The following is a 16882-nucleotide window of genomic DNA, read 5'->3' on the forward strand; positions in this document are numbered from 1 at the left end:
AACAATAAAATGTTGCATTTATCCTGTTCTTACTGTTTTCTTGTCTGTTTATCAGATAAATGTCCAAAACTAAGAGCCTTTTCATTAAACCTGAAGCCTGTTAAATTACTGCTGTTTTTTAAAAAATAAGGTGTTGTGTACCAGATGATGGAGCACTAAATACATCAATACGTCACTTAGTTTCTAAAGGATGTAAGTCAATTCTTAAAACTAAATGCAAACAAGTGCTACCTCTTAAATCTGTTGAGACTGAACACATGCTTCTCTTAGTCTTGCTAAATCAGAGTGGAAAACAGGAGCTTTCACATCAAAATTAGTAATTTTGTGTGTATGTTACAGATATTCAGATAGACTTTCCTTCTTTTAGAGAAGATGCTAAAGTAAACGTAGTGAAGAACCGTGAGGCTTAAACCAATATCCCTGTGCTTGCTACATTTGGATCTATGTGGATTATAGACTCGGTAGCATACCCTGATCTGAATGAAGTACGCTAGACTCCTTAGAAGATAAGTCTCTCATTACAGCCAAGCTAGTGTGAGACAGGACTCCATGCCTATCATCGGATGCAGGTATATTTCAGATGGAAATCTCTTTATGCATTTTAACGCCTTAGGGTTGCCAGAAACTGTTTTTCATTTTTCTCCACTCCTGCTATATTTCTGGAAATTTCCAAATAGTTTACAGACTAGTGAAATCCAGCCTCTTTCCTACAAGGGGTGCACATTACTCAGGGACAGGTAAGAGTTACACAACCTCCTCTAAGTCAGTTTTCTTTGTGTAATCGTAACAGAGAAGATCTAATGTGGTGGTGAAGGCAGAAAGATAGAATCTAACTAAAATCCATCTACCGCAGCCTGTGTAAGTGATTTATTGCAGGTGCTGTGGTGGGGCAAGAGGAAAAGAAGTTGAGAATTTCAGAAGGCTGCAAACAGAACGAGCAAAGTGTGTTGTTTTTACCAAATACTTTTTTTTTTCCAAATATATATTGTAATATGAATATGTTTTAATGTAACTTTATTTCCAAACTTCATTTTAGTAGTTTGTAAAAGGCCTTGAGCTTGCCTCATTGTAAGATAGCGTTGAAGGCTGTTAGGCGCAAATTAGTAGTGTCAGCTGTGCTGTAAACTGTGGTGTTTCTTCTGTGTATTATCTAAGTGCACTTCTTGCTTATTCTGGAGATAAATACCCTAACACGTTAATAAAACCGTGTGGTCACGTGTTACTAACGAAGTAACCCCCACCATGCGCTCAGGGAGCGCCCCGTACATCAAACGTGAGTGCCGCTTTTCTTGGTAAGCGTGACCGGGGGCTGCCACCGGGGCTCATCCCCCAGAGGGTGCCGCGCCGCGACCGTTAGCGGCCGTTAATGGCGGTTAGCGCCCGTCGGCCGCCTTGTGCGTCACGGCCGCTTCCGCGCAGGGCTCGGGGCTCGGCTCGTTGCCGGGACGACGGAGGGCCCCCCCCCGCCTCTTCCGGCCTCGCATGGCGCCTCTCTTCCGGCGCGGGGAGGACTATGGTGAGCCGACCCGGCCGGGAGGCGGGGGGCGGCGGGGCGCTGCCGGGCGGGGAGCTCGCCTCGGGGGCACGGAGGGGCTCGGAGCGGCCCGGAGGGGTCCGGAGTCCCCGCCGCCCGTCCCGCCCCCCGCCGGGCCCGCGGTGACGTGGCTGCCGGGGTCCGCCCCGCCGGCCCAGGGGGTTTTGGGGGGCTCTGAGGGCCGCCCCCGGCCCTCCCTGTGCCGCCGGGCTCAGGGGCCGGGGGGTCCCCGCGTGTTCGCAGCCTGCCGGCAGCGGCGGTGCTAGGCGAGGGGCAGGGCGCTGCTGGCACGGTGGTGCCTGCCTGGAAAGGTTTCCGGGGTGCTCCTCGTCCCGCGCGTCCCTGGTGAGGGAGCGGTCGCACCGCAGTGATTTGCTGGGAAGGAGAGCAGGGAGCTGGCCTTGTGTCCCAGGGGAAGCTGAGCTTGGGGTCTGTGGCACTGCTTGTTTAACTCGCAACGCCAGATGTGTGTTCGTCTGTGCGTGTCAAGAGAAGCGTGAAATCAAATTTCTGTCAATATGAGAGGGCACCTTACTGCGAGGGTGACAGAGCACTGGAACAGGTTGCCCAGAGAGGCTGTGGAGTCTCCTTCTCCGGAGATATCCAGAACCCGCCTGGATGCCGTCCTGCACAATGTGCTCTAGGTGACCTTGCTTGCAGGGGGTTGGACCAGGTGATCTTCAGAGGTCCCTGTCAACCTCAGCCATTGTGTGAAATACGGCTGTCTTGACAAGCGTGTGTGTCAGTTGATTGGGCCTGTTTAGGTGACCAGCCTGTTAGTACCTCTTTCTGTCTTGAAGTCCAGTCTGTGTTGAAGTGAAGCTTGATTCTAAGCCTTTCATCATTCTCTCGCAACATGTAAAACGTAAAAATATTCAAAAAGTATTGTTGAATTTCATGTTTAGAGGCTATGTCTAGTTAATTATATCAAAGTATCACAATAAGGTTTCTGTTATGAAAGTGGTTCATAAATGAAGGTTCCCCTTTCGCTACTTTAAACTATGGTTTAAGTAAAAAATTTGATTAAACTTCAATTTCTTTTAAGGGGACAATACATCTGTTCCGCAAATCACAGAGATCGTTGGTTGGAAAGTTAACGCATGAATTTAGGCTTGTTGCAGCAGATAGAAGGGTAAGTATTTTTTTTTTGAAAATGAATAATAAAAAATGTAGCTGTGATAAGTTAAAATACATTATTAACTTAAGTGTAGTTCAAGAAATCTGTTTTAAAAATTTTTAGCTGTACTTAAAAAAAAATGTATTTTTTTCATTTAGTTTGGAATAGGGCTTGTGCACCCAATATTAAGATTGGTAGAGATGTAATCCTGTCTGTTATAAATATGTTTGCAGGCCAAAATATATGGAATTGGCATTGTTATTAGTGCTGTGAATAGCGATGGTACTTTCTACTCTATTTTTAAATTCAGTTGCATTAGTTTTCATTGGATTTGTGGAAAGTTAACTGTTTTTTAACCAATATGGTGTGTGTTGTTATTTGGTTTGTGGTGCTTAATGCTTAATTTCAAATCAAAATGAAGTAATCCACAAATGCTATGGAACAGGTGTAATGTACTTGGCAGGTAAGCGTTTGTTTCATTTGCTGCAGGCAGGCTTGGAATTTACTCTTGTGGGTTTCTGAGACTAATGAATTTCTTGCTGTGATAGATACTGTGATAATAGCTTGCATTTCGTATTTATCAAGTTAGAAATACAGATTCTCCCTGGAATTGTTCAAGGCCAGGCTGGATGGGGCTCTGGGCAACGTGGTCTGGTGGGAGGTGTCCCTGCCCATGGCAGGAAGGTGGAACCAGGTGATCTTTAAGGTCCCTGCCAACCCAAACCGTTCTGTGATTTTGGAAAGCTATGAGAACTGCGTTTTGTTTTGAATGAGAGTGAAGAAGTCATGTGTTTCATTTGCTGTAACAAATTACTTGCCATTGGTGAATTGATGGATAAAATCTGACAAGACTTTTTAGTGTTCATTCATTTTTTTCTGTTATCATTTAAGTTCTGTTATTATTTTTGGAAAATTGACCTCAAGTTTCATATGTACCATTGGGACTTAACTTTTGCAAGAACAAGGCATTGGAAGTAACATGCCTTTCTGCTGGACAAAACCTTAAAATTAACTTTATGGGGTTCCATGTGTGTTTTTTGTGGCATTATATTCCTTGTAGTGAATTTGTAAGTGAAAGATTTTCTTACTATTAGCCTTAATACATCGTGTACTTTCTGTGACATTGGATTTCTGTGGGTTGTCCCTCTTAATTAATTTCCCCCAGAATTGTACTTATGTTTGATGTGTTCAGTAGAACTGTAAGCTGGAGATGCACAGATGTTTTCGGGACCTAAGTTCAAGCATAAAGAATGGAACCCACTTCAGTCTCTCGGCTGTTCCTTCAGGACTAAGGGCAGGAAATAGAAAGCTGTATAATTCTGTCTTCAAAACTCACATAGTGTGTGTGATAAGAAAATGCAAATATTCTATAGGTGTGATTTTTCAGACCAAAAAGCTATTACAAGCATAACACACAATGGTGTTTAAAAATGAGTTTTGGGACAATCTGTAAAATTAAAACAGAATATGAGATTGTTGCACATTCCTGGGAAGGAGGGATGGAGGGAGAAGACTGCTTGCATGTTCAAGTACTACAATATTGTTTTTTAAAACAAGATAGATTAAATTTTTGTTTTGTCCATTTTGGAAGATGTAAAGTATGTTTTTATTCTCATCAACAGTCCTGGAAGATCTTGCTGTTTGGTGCTATAAATTTAATATGTATTGGCTTCCTGCTCATGTGGTGCAGCTCTACGAACAGCATAGGTAGGTGGCTCTCTTGCACTGAAGTTGTGAAAAACTACCACGTTTCTTCACTCATGAAGTTCCAATGTACTGAAAAACTCTGCACATAGTGGAGTTACGTGACTGCACAGCCAGGTTTGGACAGGGCCTCCGTTTGATGTCCCACAGTCAGTTGAGAAGCATTTCTTGCAGACAGGTGTAAGTGGTTGAAAGATCTTCCAAGTGTGCGAGGTTTTCCAGACCTGCTCATATTTTTTTTTTCTATGTGGTGCCTTCTTTAAGATTGCAGGAAGTAGACTTCTAAACTAGTTCTCAAACCTGTTCCTTATATAAGTAGTACTAGTGATGTAGAGAGATCCTCACGTGCAGTTGAATGAAGGCATTTGTAGTGTGGCTAAAGTCTTCTTCAATTTCAGGAGCGTCTCTTTTTAATATTTTCTATTATGTCCTACTTTTGTAGAGGGGCTCCAAGATGCTCCCTATCATCAGTACTGAAAGTAGAATGTCTGATATTTTCACTTTGCGACATAGGTTGGAAAAGCAAAACAAGTAGAAATGCTGTTCAACCTACTTTTTCCTGCAATAATACGCGTAAGAGATTTGCTTTGGGAAGGGTGTGTTACTAGAAGGTCTCCTGACTTTTCTGATTTTAAATTCTTAGTTGCAACTATTTATTCTTGGTAGCTGAATACCTTATGTAGCTGGGCATTATTACATACTTTATTACAAGTAGAATTGCCATAATCAAACTGTTCATGAAGTGAAATATATTGTGTGTTCAGAACATTTATATTTACGTACACATACGAAAGACAGACTTGCAGGTGTAAAGATGCAGTAGAGGGACTTAACAGAAGAATGTAAGTGATTGAAAAATTGTATTAAGTTTTAATACTTGCTTTTTACAGCTTTAACTGCTTACACATACTTGACAATTTTCGATCTTTTCAGGTGAGTTTTTTTCCCATTTAATCTTACAGTTCATTTGTGCCTGTCTTTGTGTATTTCTATACATACCAAATTTATTTACAAACACATTCTGTTTAGAATCATCACTAGCTGGTTTAAATGTAGGTTGTGTGAGTATAAAACTGTACATCACAATAAGCAGATGATGAGAAACACCATAGCTGTATGGACAGTGATTAGTAACTAACCCGTTTGGTTGTGGATTTCTATATGCGGATACCTAACGACATGAATCAGAACCTAGCATCAATCTGTCATCTGGTGTTTCACTCAGAACATCTCCCTAGTGCCACAGTCATTGGTTCTGAAGTATCCCTTGATTTTAACTTCAGGAAACAAAATCTTTCTAGACAAATAGAATGCTATTTCTATTCCAGAATATGGCAAGAGATAGATCCCACGTTCTTCCAATAAGGTTGTTAAAATAAAATCTCTGTATAAGGAATGTCAGCTGCAGTCTGTTTAGACCAGTTTCTAAAGACTAATACTGTGATTTTCCTACCTGCTATTGAATGATACCTATAGCATTTTTTTTTTCTGTTCCCTAACAAAATGGTAAAGCTATTTTAAGTGTGAAAATTCTGGACACTTCTGATAATATTGGTAATAAGAAATTAAATACATTCAGTTCTCATCTCATGCTGGCTGGTAGCAGTGATTGGGAAATAAACTGCAAAAAACGCAGTCATTTTTTTAATGATTAAGCCATGTTATTTTCATTGCTAACTGATAGAAAAATATGGATCAGCTATCCACAGAGACTATTTTTCACACTAAATACCATAGTTTATCTGACTGATGGCGAAATAGTGAAACATTTGTCATTGTACTTCATATTTGTATAGAATACTATTTTTTATTTTTAGGAGAAGACGGTATAGCCCTAGCACTATGATATATTAGGTTAATAGGGAATAGACTAGAAGATTATTCTAACAGTAAACTCTTTCAAGAGTTTTAACTTGCTGTAAGGGTGAACAAAGCTCAGTTATTCTGCTGCAAAAACAGATTTCATGTTCTTTCATTTTTGTCATCTTACTGGAAATTTATGACAGTCTTACTGAGTATATGACTACTGTTTTGTATACGAGCAGTAGTAGTTCCTCTGCTTTTGCTTGTACTCCAAGCAGCTGTGGTTCAGATTGTGAGGGTGTGATTGTTCAGCAGCTATGGGGATGACTTCTTGATTCTGTCTGATTTAACATTGTCGTTAAGAAAGGGCTGCATAAAGTCACAGACTGTGCTGATTCCACATGAGTATCAATAAAAAAAAAATGGAGGGGTCAATAGTGGAAAAATAGGCAGAGGAAACAAGACTCATGCTTGAAGAATTCAGGCTAGTACCATGGGGATAAAAATAATTTGAATTTCAGACATTCAGCATGAGGGAGAAACTTGGAAAGAAAAAAGCAAGAGACCTGTAGCTGTCTGAGAATGGCCATTTAGATTAGCGCTGTGTGGAGACGAGTGCAGCCAAAAAAGTAAATCTGTTCTGGCTACACATGTAGATACATTATACTGTGGAAAAAAAAGGCAGTACTTTGCATAGCGCGAGACTTACTCTTGAGTGCTAAATCTAATTCATGATATATCCTTAAAAGAAGGGTTTAATGGAAAGTTTTCTTCTCTTCTTGAGTAAGTGACACAAATATGGCAGTCCTGTCGTCTTGCGTAACACGTTCCTTCTCGTTTTAATGGCCTTTGTCGGGTTACGTATTTCTAGGCAAGTTCATAAAGTACAAGTTAGTATTTACCGGTTGTGTACTTTGTTAATTTCATAGGCTTGTGCTGTGTACTCTTCATTAACGTGTGGTACCAAACAGTATGAAAAAGATTTTCTCACACCACCTTTCCCTATTAGTCAGATACAGTCCTGGCCTCCTGTTCTCCAGTTTCCTTTCAGAGGAATTCATGGAGTGCACGCAAAAAAAAAACCAAACACTACTTGGGCTGTTGTGTTTCAGGACTTCAGTGGCCTGCATTGCATTTGGGGTTATGGTAAACTTGAGTTAGGCTAAGTGATATTCTATGTGGAAGAAGGTTGGTGGTAGCCTTTGGAAGGCGTGCCGTTAAGTACAGCATTAGGCCATCTCCTGATATCAAGAATTAGAATGACTTACCATTTTGCTAAATTATTTGCTGCCTATTTTATGGGGACAGCTGAGATGTCATTGCAATCCCAGTTTCATTTCCAAACTCCATCATCTCTGGATTCATTGGAACCCGCATTGTGATAGTGGTGGAAGGGTTGAGTTCATCATAAGATGAACTTAAGAAGATTCGTTTATTCATTTCTGGTGGCTGAAGTGTGTTTGTACTAATTTATAGTAGCAAACTATAATCTAAAATATGAACAATTTTATAATTTGTAAAGGTAACAGTCGTTTATCTCAGTCTAATTCTCCCCTGTTTTGTTTCAGTTTGATAACATGTCTAATAAGCTATTGGGTAATGATGAAGAAGCCCAGTCCAGTCTATTCATTTGGGTAAGTACTAATAACAAGATTCAGTATTTGATAATACAGCATTTGATTCATTGTTGATCATCCTTGCCTGTATTCTGTAACAGCCATGACAAACAATAAGTATGTAATGAGCATAAATATTAAAGAGACCCAAGATTGGTTGTGTAAAGAACAGTTACAGAATAGTAAGAGATGAGGGCAGGAACAGCAAGAAGAATTAAGAATCCATAATTTTAAGCTGGAAGTTATGGTCTTTTCTCAGAACAAAGACTTGTTTCTGATAATTGGAATGTTGTTTTAAACGAAATTAAAAAGTTATGCCTACTCCATGACCTTTCAGTTTCTCCTCATCTATCTCCACTTGAAAGAATTAGTTTATAGTAGGTCTGTTCCCCTTGTTCTTGCACAGACCAGAATGCATGCGATGAATTGTTGAGCTTTCACTGTTTCTAAACTTAATTCTTAAATTTCAGGTTTGAGAGGTTTGAAGTTCTAGCTGTATTTGCTTCTACGGTTCTAGCACAACTTGGTGCTCTTTTTATACTGAAAGAAAGGTAGGGATCTGTACCTTTTTCTTGTATGAGAAGAAAGTCCATGTTGAGCAAAAGCAAATGCGTTCTACAAATGCTGTCTGTAGTGACATATTGTAGAAAAAAAAAATCAGATTTTTTTAAATCCTGCTGAACCTTACTGCTAATTTATATTGATTATACTCCATGGAGACCTTAAATAAAATAATAGGATTTGGTAAATGTAATTAAACAACTTCCAAGGCAAAGACTCCGTATTCTTAGGAATTGCTTTTCTTAACACTGTTAGGGACTTGATGTAACTGTTGACTTTTTAAGTTAACTGCTAAAGAAAAGTTTTTTTTCCTTCGGTTATATCATGAAGTAAAGCAATTTCATAATGTATTAGGGATCCAAATGTTTAATCAGCTTCAATAGTTCTCAACATTAGCTAAAGCATTAATTTAACCTACAAACTGTTCAAAATGTAGATGGTATTTCACCTTAAAAACTACTTAATTCTTTAATTTTTTTTGACATCTGGAATTTAAAACTGAGGCAGTTTACCTTCCCTTCTCCTCTTCATATTTTCTTTATAAAGGGATATGCTAACAACTTAGCAGCGTTACAATATAGGTAGATCTGTTGCACCACTGGAATGAATTTAATAATAATGAGCCTCCAGGCTTTCTAACATCAGTTTTAGGGAATTCCCAAAACTTGTGCTAGGTTTTTCTTTGTTATAGCAGCAGGTTATTTCTTATTTTACTAGTGCATAAATAAATAAATAAATAAAACACATTGTATCTCCACTACAGAATCCAACATCTGTTTTATTTGGCCTTGCTTAGCAAGAAGCTCCAAGTCAGGGATTTCAAACTTTCTTTGTTTTGCTTTCCAGGAGTGGCGGTGGCAGTAGCAGTATTTTCTGGCGTGTTCGTTTACAAGCATACTTTTACTGTGTAGGCAATACTTAAGATAGCTAGCACCTATGTGGCATGTATGGAAATGGTTGGAAAATCTAGATTATATATTCCTGCATCTTACCAACAGGTTAAACTAGTGTGCTTTTTTGAGTAATTATTTTTTCCAACACTGTATCCATCAGTTTTATTGATGAATGGCAGCTAATTAGCCATTTCAGAATACAAAAAGTATGCTTCAGGTGTCAAGGTTTTACTGTCTGAATGTAACTTGAATTTTCAATTGCTTTTGTAGTGCAGAACGATTTCTGGAACAGCCTGAGATACACACGTAAGAAATTTTTGACATGTACAATGATAGGCTTTTCAGTGTCCCTTTGTATATCTAATTCTTAATCTAGCATATGTTAATTATGACGAGTACATTCATCACCAAACTGGTTTTGGTACTTTACTATTTGTTTTGAACTATGTGCAAGCTATATTGGAAACAGTTTCTTTTAAGGTACAGTTTAAATGTAATCCATATCTTTTCATAAATAATGATTTAGATACATGTTGCTGCTTTTGATAATTTAATTATTCCTATGTTTTAATGTGGTTTCTTGAGGACATTAGGCATTTGTTATTAGTTTTTGTCTCCCTATAATTTGACATTTTGAAGATAGTAAGTTAATGTGATTTTTTTTTTTAACATTTGGAGGTTGAGTAGAGAAGAGAAAGCCGAGTTACTGCTCACTTTGTAGGAAAAACTGTGTGAGCTCAGCAGTTACCTTTTTACATAGAGTACAGTCTGGCTGACTGCCCTCTGAGCACATTCATAGTTTGGAAAGTGTTGTGGCCTCTGCTGCCTCTTGCTAACTCACAAATTAGGAGGCCTAGTATGTTGGGGGAAGGATACTGGGATCATTAGGGAACTGGACTTACTGCAAAGGTGATGACAACTGCAAAGAACATGGGGAAGGGAAGAGAAGGTGTTGATGTATGGTGAAGTTGTAATTCTCCTAGGAAAGGGTGGAGACATAAGGCATAATTCTATAGGAAACAAGGCTGAGGAGACGGTGTATTTATATCTTCAAAGGACAAATGTGTGTGTATACACCTGTGTGTGTACACAGATATATGCAATTAGGTAAGAACAGTTACTCAACGCTATGAAGATTGTGTTCAGCTTAATGTGGTAACGCAAGTATGATGTACAGTGTTTGGTGATCTCATATATCCCCCTAAAATGCTAATATGCTGCCAGGTATTAGACCTTGTGCTAATTTATCTTACCCTCATTTTCATGCTCAGTGAAAGATACCAAGCAAAGTATTTTGATATTGTTAGTATTAATTATAGTTTGATTTCACATATTGTAATGGTAATGTGAAATTAAGATGTATCTTTTTTTTTCTTTTCCTCCCTTAGGGGGCGACTGCTGGTTGGTACTTTCGTGGCTCTCTTTTTCAACTTATTTACAATGCTTTCCATTAGGAATAAGCCTTTTGCTTATGTCTCTGAAGGTATGTGATAAATTACTCTGTACTGAGAATTATGAAAAGGTTTTAATGTTCCTATTATAATCAACCTAAAACTAGTCTGATAACTTTCTTAACTAGCAGGTATAAATTGCTATAACCTCCATAAATACACCTTAATGCAATTTTGAATTGTTTTTCAAATTTCATCACTGGTTTGCTTACACGACTCAGAGTAGTATTTAATTAGTACTGATAAACCGAGTGATAAATGCTGCAGTACCCCTAATTTTCTGTCTTCTAAATTCAACCAGTGAAGGTCGTCTTTCAGATTTCAGATTTTAATTTAAGAACATTTTATTGATTTATTAATGGATTAAAAATAAATGAATGTAGTAATTCATCTTAATAGCCCTTTTACCTGGAACTTTTCACTGTGAAGTAGACTTGTTATCATTCTCACTAGCTGTTGGGGGATTGCTGAGCATTGTGAAAATGTGAGAGGTTCTCTTTTTTTTCCATGGTGTTCCACGTGTTTTGTCGTACTTAATGCTTCATTTCAGTGAATATAGTTTAGGTTACATTGTTTGTAGATATAATTACTGTATGTGTATTATATTTTACCTAATATAAAGATAGTTGTTGATTATAAACTGCAATTATGTTTGTATTTAATCAGTTCTTAATCAATAATTAATTGTTCAATAATCAGTTATTATATGAAACAGGCATTTTACTTACTGCCTGGAAAAGTCAGACTTTGCTTTATCTCATGCGACAGTGAATCTGTTAAGATAAATTTATTCGTTTATGGAGTCTTAAGTTATTCTCTTAAAATAAAACTTAATTTTGAAATGGATTGCTTTACTTTTAGTCATTTTATGAATTTTCTTTTGCAGCTGCCAGCACAAGTTGGCTTCAAGAGCATGTTGCAGATCTCAGTAGAAGGTAATTCTTTGTAATGTTTTTCAGAATTGTTAGCTTCTGGAAGGCAATGTTGTTTTTAATTGTGTATAATAACAGTTTTAAACACATTCTGAGACATGAACTGTTGTATTTTAGAGTTTTTAAAATAGCTTTGTCTATTGTAGATCTAGTGTATGGACTCCAGTCCAAACATCATCTCTCACATTACCTAGATGTGTCAGTTTAATAGAAATACATCTTTCTACATAACCTTCCTTTTGAATGCATTCAGTGCATTGCATGTAATCCTTGAATAAGGTGACAGAAACTAGCTTTGTTTGGTACAGACTTGAACTGCATTCTCAACATCTGTTATCTGTCTGATCAATATATCTTAGAGTAATTTATTTTTAGTTACTTGATGGGGTTGGCAAGCAACTGGGATAATTGCAGCTTAAATGTGATATGTGAAATAGGCTGCTTGCTGAAACATAGCTATGGAAGTTCCTCACCTGTCTATCAGGAAAGTGGAAAGTCTGTGTCTTCCAGGCACTGAATCAGTGTTTCTCATTCATCACCTGTTAACTCTGAGGCTGGACTGTTATCTGAATGCAAGATAACACCATTTGCAAAATATTTTTGTCAGATAACAGAAGTGTTTACTTTTAGCCAACACGTCCTTTTGAGTATTGATGCTGTCAGTATGAAAATAAGAATGTCAAACCATATTGTATAATGTTAAGTATAAGCAGAATTAGAAGGGCTTTTAGGGTCCTCAGAGCCATCATTTGCTGTGACTGCAAGGTGTATTTAATGTCAAATTCTGAACTAAAGAGTGTAACTCTTATGGGTTTTGAAGTACTGATGAACAACTAGCTGACCACTGCTTGCTTGCTTGTTTTTTTGTTTTTTACAGTATTTGTGGAATCATCCCAGGATTGAGCAGCATCTTTCTGCCGCGAATGAACCCTTTTGTCTTGATTGATATCGCTGGAGCTTTAGCTCTTTGCATTACGTATATGCTCATTGAAATCAAGTATGTATAGTTGTTTGATGAAGTTGCTTTTATATCCTCTCTGTGGGAAACTGCATTTTTTTTATCTGAAAGGAATGATCTCATCAAAAGCTGTACTATGTATGTTTGGGATTGCGACTATTTGAATGTATTTGGCATTTTTCAAAGATATGTAGTTCAGATGAAGGTTAGCGTATGTATTGTTCTCTATGTGTATATAATTTGAAAGAATTAAAAAAAAAAAAAAAAGAAAAATTCCTTATGCCTTTCAGTAACTTAAGTACCTGTTTTTCTGTATTGTTTTTCTTTCTCTCTAGCAATTACTATGCTGTAGACACAGCCTCAGCTATAGCAATTGCTTTGATGACTTTTGGTACCATGTATCCCATGAGTGTCTACAGTGGGAAAGTACTACTCCAGGTAAGGCAGTGTTGCAAAACAGTATTTTTTTGTTTGTTTCATTTTTGTTAAATGTCCTTATCTGTTCTAAGGATATGTATGGGAGATATTCTAAGGAGAATATATGGTAAAGGGCCAAAGGAAGGGCAGTAGAAGTAGGTATCATGAACTTACAAGAATGTTATTGTATGATGCCATTGGTCTTTAGGTAGAGGGGATTTAAAGGATCTCTTACTGAAACAGCACCAATTAATATTTATTGTAACTTTTTTCTTTTTTATTTGTTGAAAGACAACCCCACCTCATGTGTTTGGCCAGTTAGATAAACTTCTTAGAGAGGTAAGTTGGTGTATAATACATGACACAGCATTCACAGCCAATGTTAAATAAGCATTCAGAAATACAAAAAGATTTTGTGAGTGAGTAGTCCAAGAAAATCCATAAGGAATTTTTAATATTTTTTTTTTCTGCATGTAGAAAATGTGGAGCTTGTTATCTAAGATGAATAGTGTCACACAGGTGTCTGGAACACATCCATTAAAGCAGTGCAGGTTTTTGGTTGTGTTTTTTTGTTTTGAGTTTAAGAAGAGGTTTACCAACATGATTTGGGGGAAAAAAAGAAGTAAAGAGCACTTTCCATACAGCATGTGAAGTTGAGAAAATGTTGCAGTTAGACAGCGAGAGTTACCTAAACTTGAGTTACTTAAATCCACTTTTCTGATGGATTTGGATGTTTACAGATAGCACAAGTACAGTAGATAAACATCAGCGGCACCATCAACAGACTTGTTCCATTCTGCAGTCTGGAGGCTTTTGTTTCATTACTGAAAATGCTGTTATTCAGCTACATGAACAAGTATATCGCTAAAACAATTTGAAACATTAGTTCTAACTATTTTAATATTTTGTATATTTGTGGAAAATTAGGTTTCAACCTTGGATGGTGTCTTGGAAGTTCGAAATGAGCATTTCTGGACATTAGGTTTTGGCAATTTGGTAAGTTATGTCTTTATCGTCTTTTAAAAAAAGTGTTGGTTACTGCTTCTAGTTTTTTATTTAAATGAAGTAAGATATTTCTTTTTTATTAAAAAAAAAAAAAAATCCAGTCAATACTTAGTCCTGCCCTGTGACTTATTGCAAAACTTCTCTTCCTCCACCTTGTATTTTTTAAAGCTTTATTATTGGTTCTTACTATTCCTGTGTATTGCAGCTCTGAATCAGAGCATGTATTTTGCAACTTTAGAATTTCTCTTGTATTTTGGCAATGAAGAAAACCCCACACATTAGTGAAGCATTTTTCAAAACATGCACTAGTTTAAATCCTCTCTGAGGGGAGAAGAAAACTGTAAACCTTCAGGTGCAAAAGGTCTGCAATAGAATCATATTTTCAGCATTTCTGGGGAACAGGGGGGAAAAAAAGAAGCCAACTACAGCAGTATATTGATATTCTACTGAAAGAAATGGAGGCTTTTTTGTCATATGGAATGGTAACACAGAACTCGGTCATTCCTGAGTTGATGCAGGTATGTTGTGACAGCCAGAAAATTACGACTGTTAGAATTCTTTCACTACGCTACTTTTTGGGGGTGGGGAAAGAAGAAAAGTGGAGGGACTCTTTTGTCACGCTACTGTGCAAATTGCCTTCAGTTTATTATTTTGTCGCTTGAAATACTGGATCACAGCATTTCTGGGTTGATCAGACCTTTGCATGTATGTTTACCTGTCAGCATCCAGACTGTATTAGCAACTTCCAGAGACTTGGATATGCTGTCAGCTGCCCAGTCTGATGTAAAAATGCCCTATATAGCACAAGCTGTGAACCACATTCTTTATTCGATACAAAATGAAATAGGAAGCAAGGGGTTCGGTTTTGTGCCCTGTTCTATTCTGCAGCAGTAGTTTGAGGTGAAGGAGATGATGTTATTGAGAGGTAGGTAGGGGCAGCCTACCCTACAATTTCCTAGCATTTTCCTCAGGAGAAGCTCTTAGTCTGTTTTGTAAGGGGCAGTGCCTCTGTTCTTGCTAATGGTCCCGATTTGAGTGCATCTCCCATGCATGTTGTCTTCTGTCTGCTCCAGCAGCACAGTGATTACGCGTTCTCCTGAATTTGGAATGTGGAGTTTGTCTGCACTTTTTTCTTCTTTTGGACCTTGTTTTAACCAGTTGTTGCCTTTTGTTTTCCTGCCATTGCATGTTGTATTTTATAGTTTGGTTTCAGGACTCTAACTTTTCATGAATGATGATCTTGATGTGTTTGTAAGAGGTTAACACATTAGCAAAGATAAAAATCTGCCCTGATTTTGGAATTATTTAATATGCATTCCAGTTTAGTCAGTAGTCTCCACTGAGAAAGGTCTTTGCATAGTTCTCTGCAGGACGACTTACCTCTTCTTGAATGCATGTGGAGAAGCTTCGCTGAAGTGACAGTTAACAGCCAACTTATTTTTATCGTTTTCTAGGCTGGATCAGTACATGTCCGAATTCGGAGAGATGCAAATGAACAAATGGTACTTGCCCATGTCACTAACCGATTATACGCGTTGGTCTCTACCTTGACTGTTCAGATTTTCAAAGATGACTGGATCAGACCTACCTTATCATCTGTGCCTATTGCAAACAATATGCTGAACCTTTCAGATCATCATATTATTTCAATGCCATCTTTGAAAGCTGCTGACAACTTGAACCCTATTACATCTACTCCAGCTAAGCCCAGCAGCCCACCACCAGAATTTTCTTTCAATACGCCAGGCAAAAATGTGAATCCAGTTATCCTTTTAAACACTCAGACGAGGCCCTATGGATTGGGCCTTAATCACGGATCCACACCCTACAGCAGTGTACTCAATCAAGGATTTGGAATACCAGGAATGGGAGCACAGCAAGGATTCAGAACTGGTTTTACAAATGTCCCAAGCAGATATGGAACAAACACTCGTGGTCAACCTCGACCATAATAAACACCATTATTTATTGTACTTAAGGGTATTGACTTAATTCTTTTATTACCCAATTTTTATAAACATTTGGAATGTCAGAACATTCTAAATGGCTGGGAACAAGTGCATTGTTCATATTCATGAAATGGTTAAATTGCTTTTTTTTTTTTTCCTTTGCATCAGCAATAGCCTGTGCAATGCCACAAATGTTTTCCAGACTTACAATACTTTACAGGTAGCTTTTATAGTGTGTCTACTTTTATTCAGCTTTTAATTCACTTTCCTTTTTTTCCCCGATAAAGTATTAAGGTATAGCACAGCTCTGTAAGAGAGTAAAATTGTGACCAGGTAATGTTTTTTCTTATGAGAACTGCTTACTGGATGTTGAATGGCTGAGAGAGTAAGAAATTGCAGAAGTGCAGTACTCAGTTTTTAAGGATGTTTTGATTGCTGTATTAAGTCTTCTTTTGGCAAAGTCACAATTACTTTTCCCAGGGCTGCAAAAATCCATCAATATTCATATTGTGACCATTGTGAAGACAATCTGGTACTTCAGATTCTAATTAACTTTATGAGACAATGTTTTTACATTTTTTGTTGATGCCTTTATGGAAATTCCGATGGTTCAGCAACCATTCTAGTTGTAAGTATTCCATATTCATCTCTGATATTTCTTTTTGATCTAATTGCAAAATTACTTAGCAATATAGTGGGAAATAAAGGATTTCAAACTTAAGATTTTACAAGCACCTCTTTTTTACAATTAACCCTACTTAAGATACAGAACAGATAACCTGTTTTGTTTCTGAAGCCAGTATTTCAATTTTCAGTATGGAAAGTATTCTTCAATTTGATTGTGACTTTGTATTTTTCCTCTTTGTATTTTTCCTGTAGTTTCAGGAGAAAAAAATTACCTACTTATATGCCTGGTTTATATCCAGCGTACTGTCAGTGATC

At 37.6% G+C, this 16882-nt stretch overlaps 1 protein-coding gene across 3 annotated transcripts; it reads left to right on the forward strand.

Moving 5' to 3' along the window:
- The first annotated feature begins 1383 nt into the window (after positions 1–1383).
- On the forward strand, positions 1384–16657 carry SLC30A6 (solute carrier family 30 member 6). Of its 3 annotated transcripts, none has more exons than XM_040551934.1 (14): positions 1384–1516; positions 2580–2666; positions 4274–4358; positions 5246–5288; positions 7727–7792; positions 8245–8325; positions 9499–9534; positions 10617–10711; positions 11566–11614; positions 12489–12608; positions 12905–13007; positions 13278–13325; positions 13914–13982; positions 15446–16657. In XM_040551934.1, exons 1-14 carry the CDS (start codon positions 1514–1516, stop codon positions 15941–15943), a joined length of 1383 nt encoding a protein of 460 aa, XP_040407868.1. In that variant the 5' UTR covers positions 1384–1513; the 3' UTR covers positions 15944–16657. The 3 variants fall into 3 exon arrangements, with proteins under 3 accessions (XP_040407868.1, XP_040407869.1, XP_040407870.1); XM_040551936.1 differs by lacking the exon at positions 1384–1516 and adding an exon at positions 1766–1963; XM_040551935.1 differs by lacking the exon at positions 8245–8325.
- The last annotated feature ends 225 nt before the right edge of the window (positions 16658–16882 follow it).

The sequence above is a fragment of the Cygnus olor genome, chromosome 3 (assembly GCF_009769625.2).
Source record: "Cygnus olor isolate bCygOlo1 chromosome 3, bCygOlo1.pri.v2, whole genome shotgun sequence".
In the NCBI taxonomy this organism is placed as follows: domain Eukaryota; kingdom Metazoa; phylum Chordata; class Aves; order Anseriformes; family Anatidae; genus Cygnus; species Cygnus olor.

Coding starts and splice junctions, on each gene's coding strand:
- SLC30A6 (XM_040551934.1), top strand. Junction 9,535..10,616: donor GAACAGCCTGAGATACACAC/GTAAGAAATTTT, acceptor TTCCTCCCTTAG/GGGGCGACTGCTGGTTGGTA. Junction 13,326..13,913: donor TAGATAAACTTCTTAGAGAG/GTAAGTTGGTGT, acceptor GTGGAAAATTAG/GTTTCAACCTTGGATGGTGT.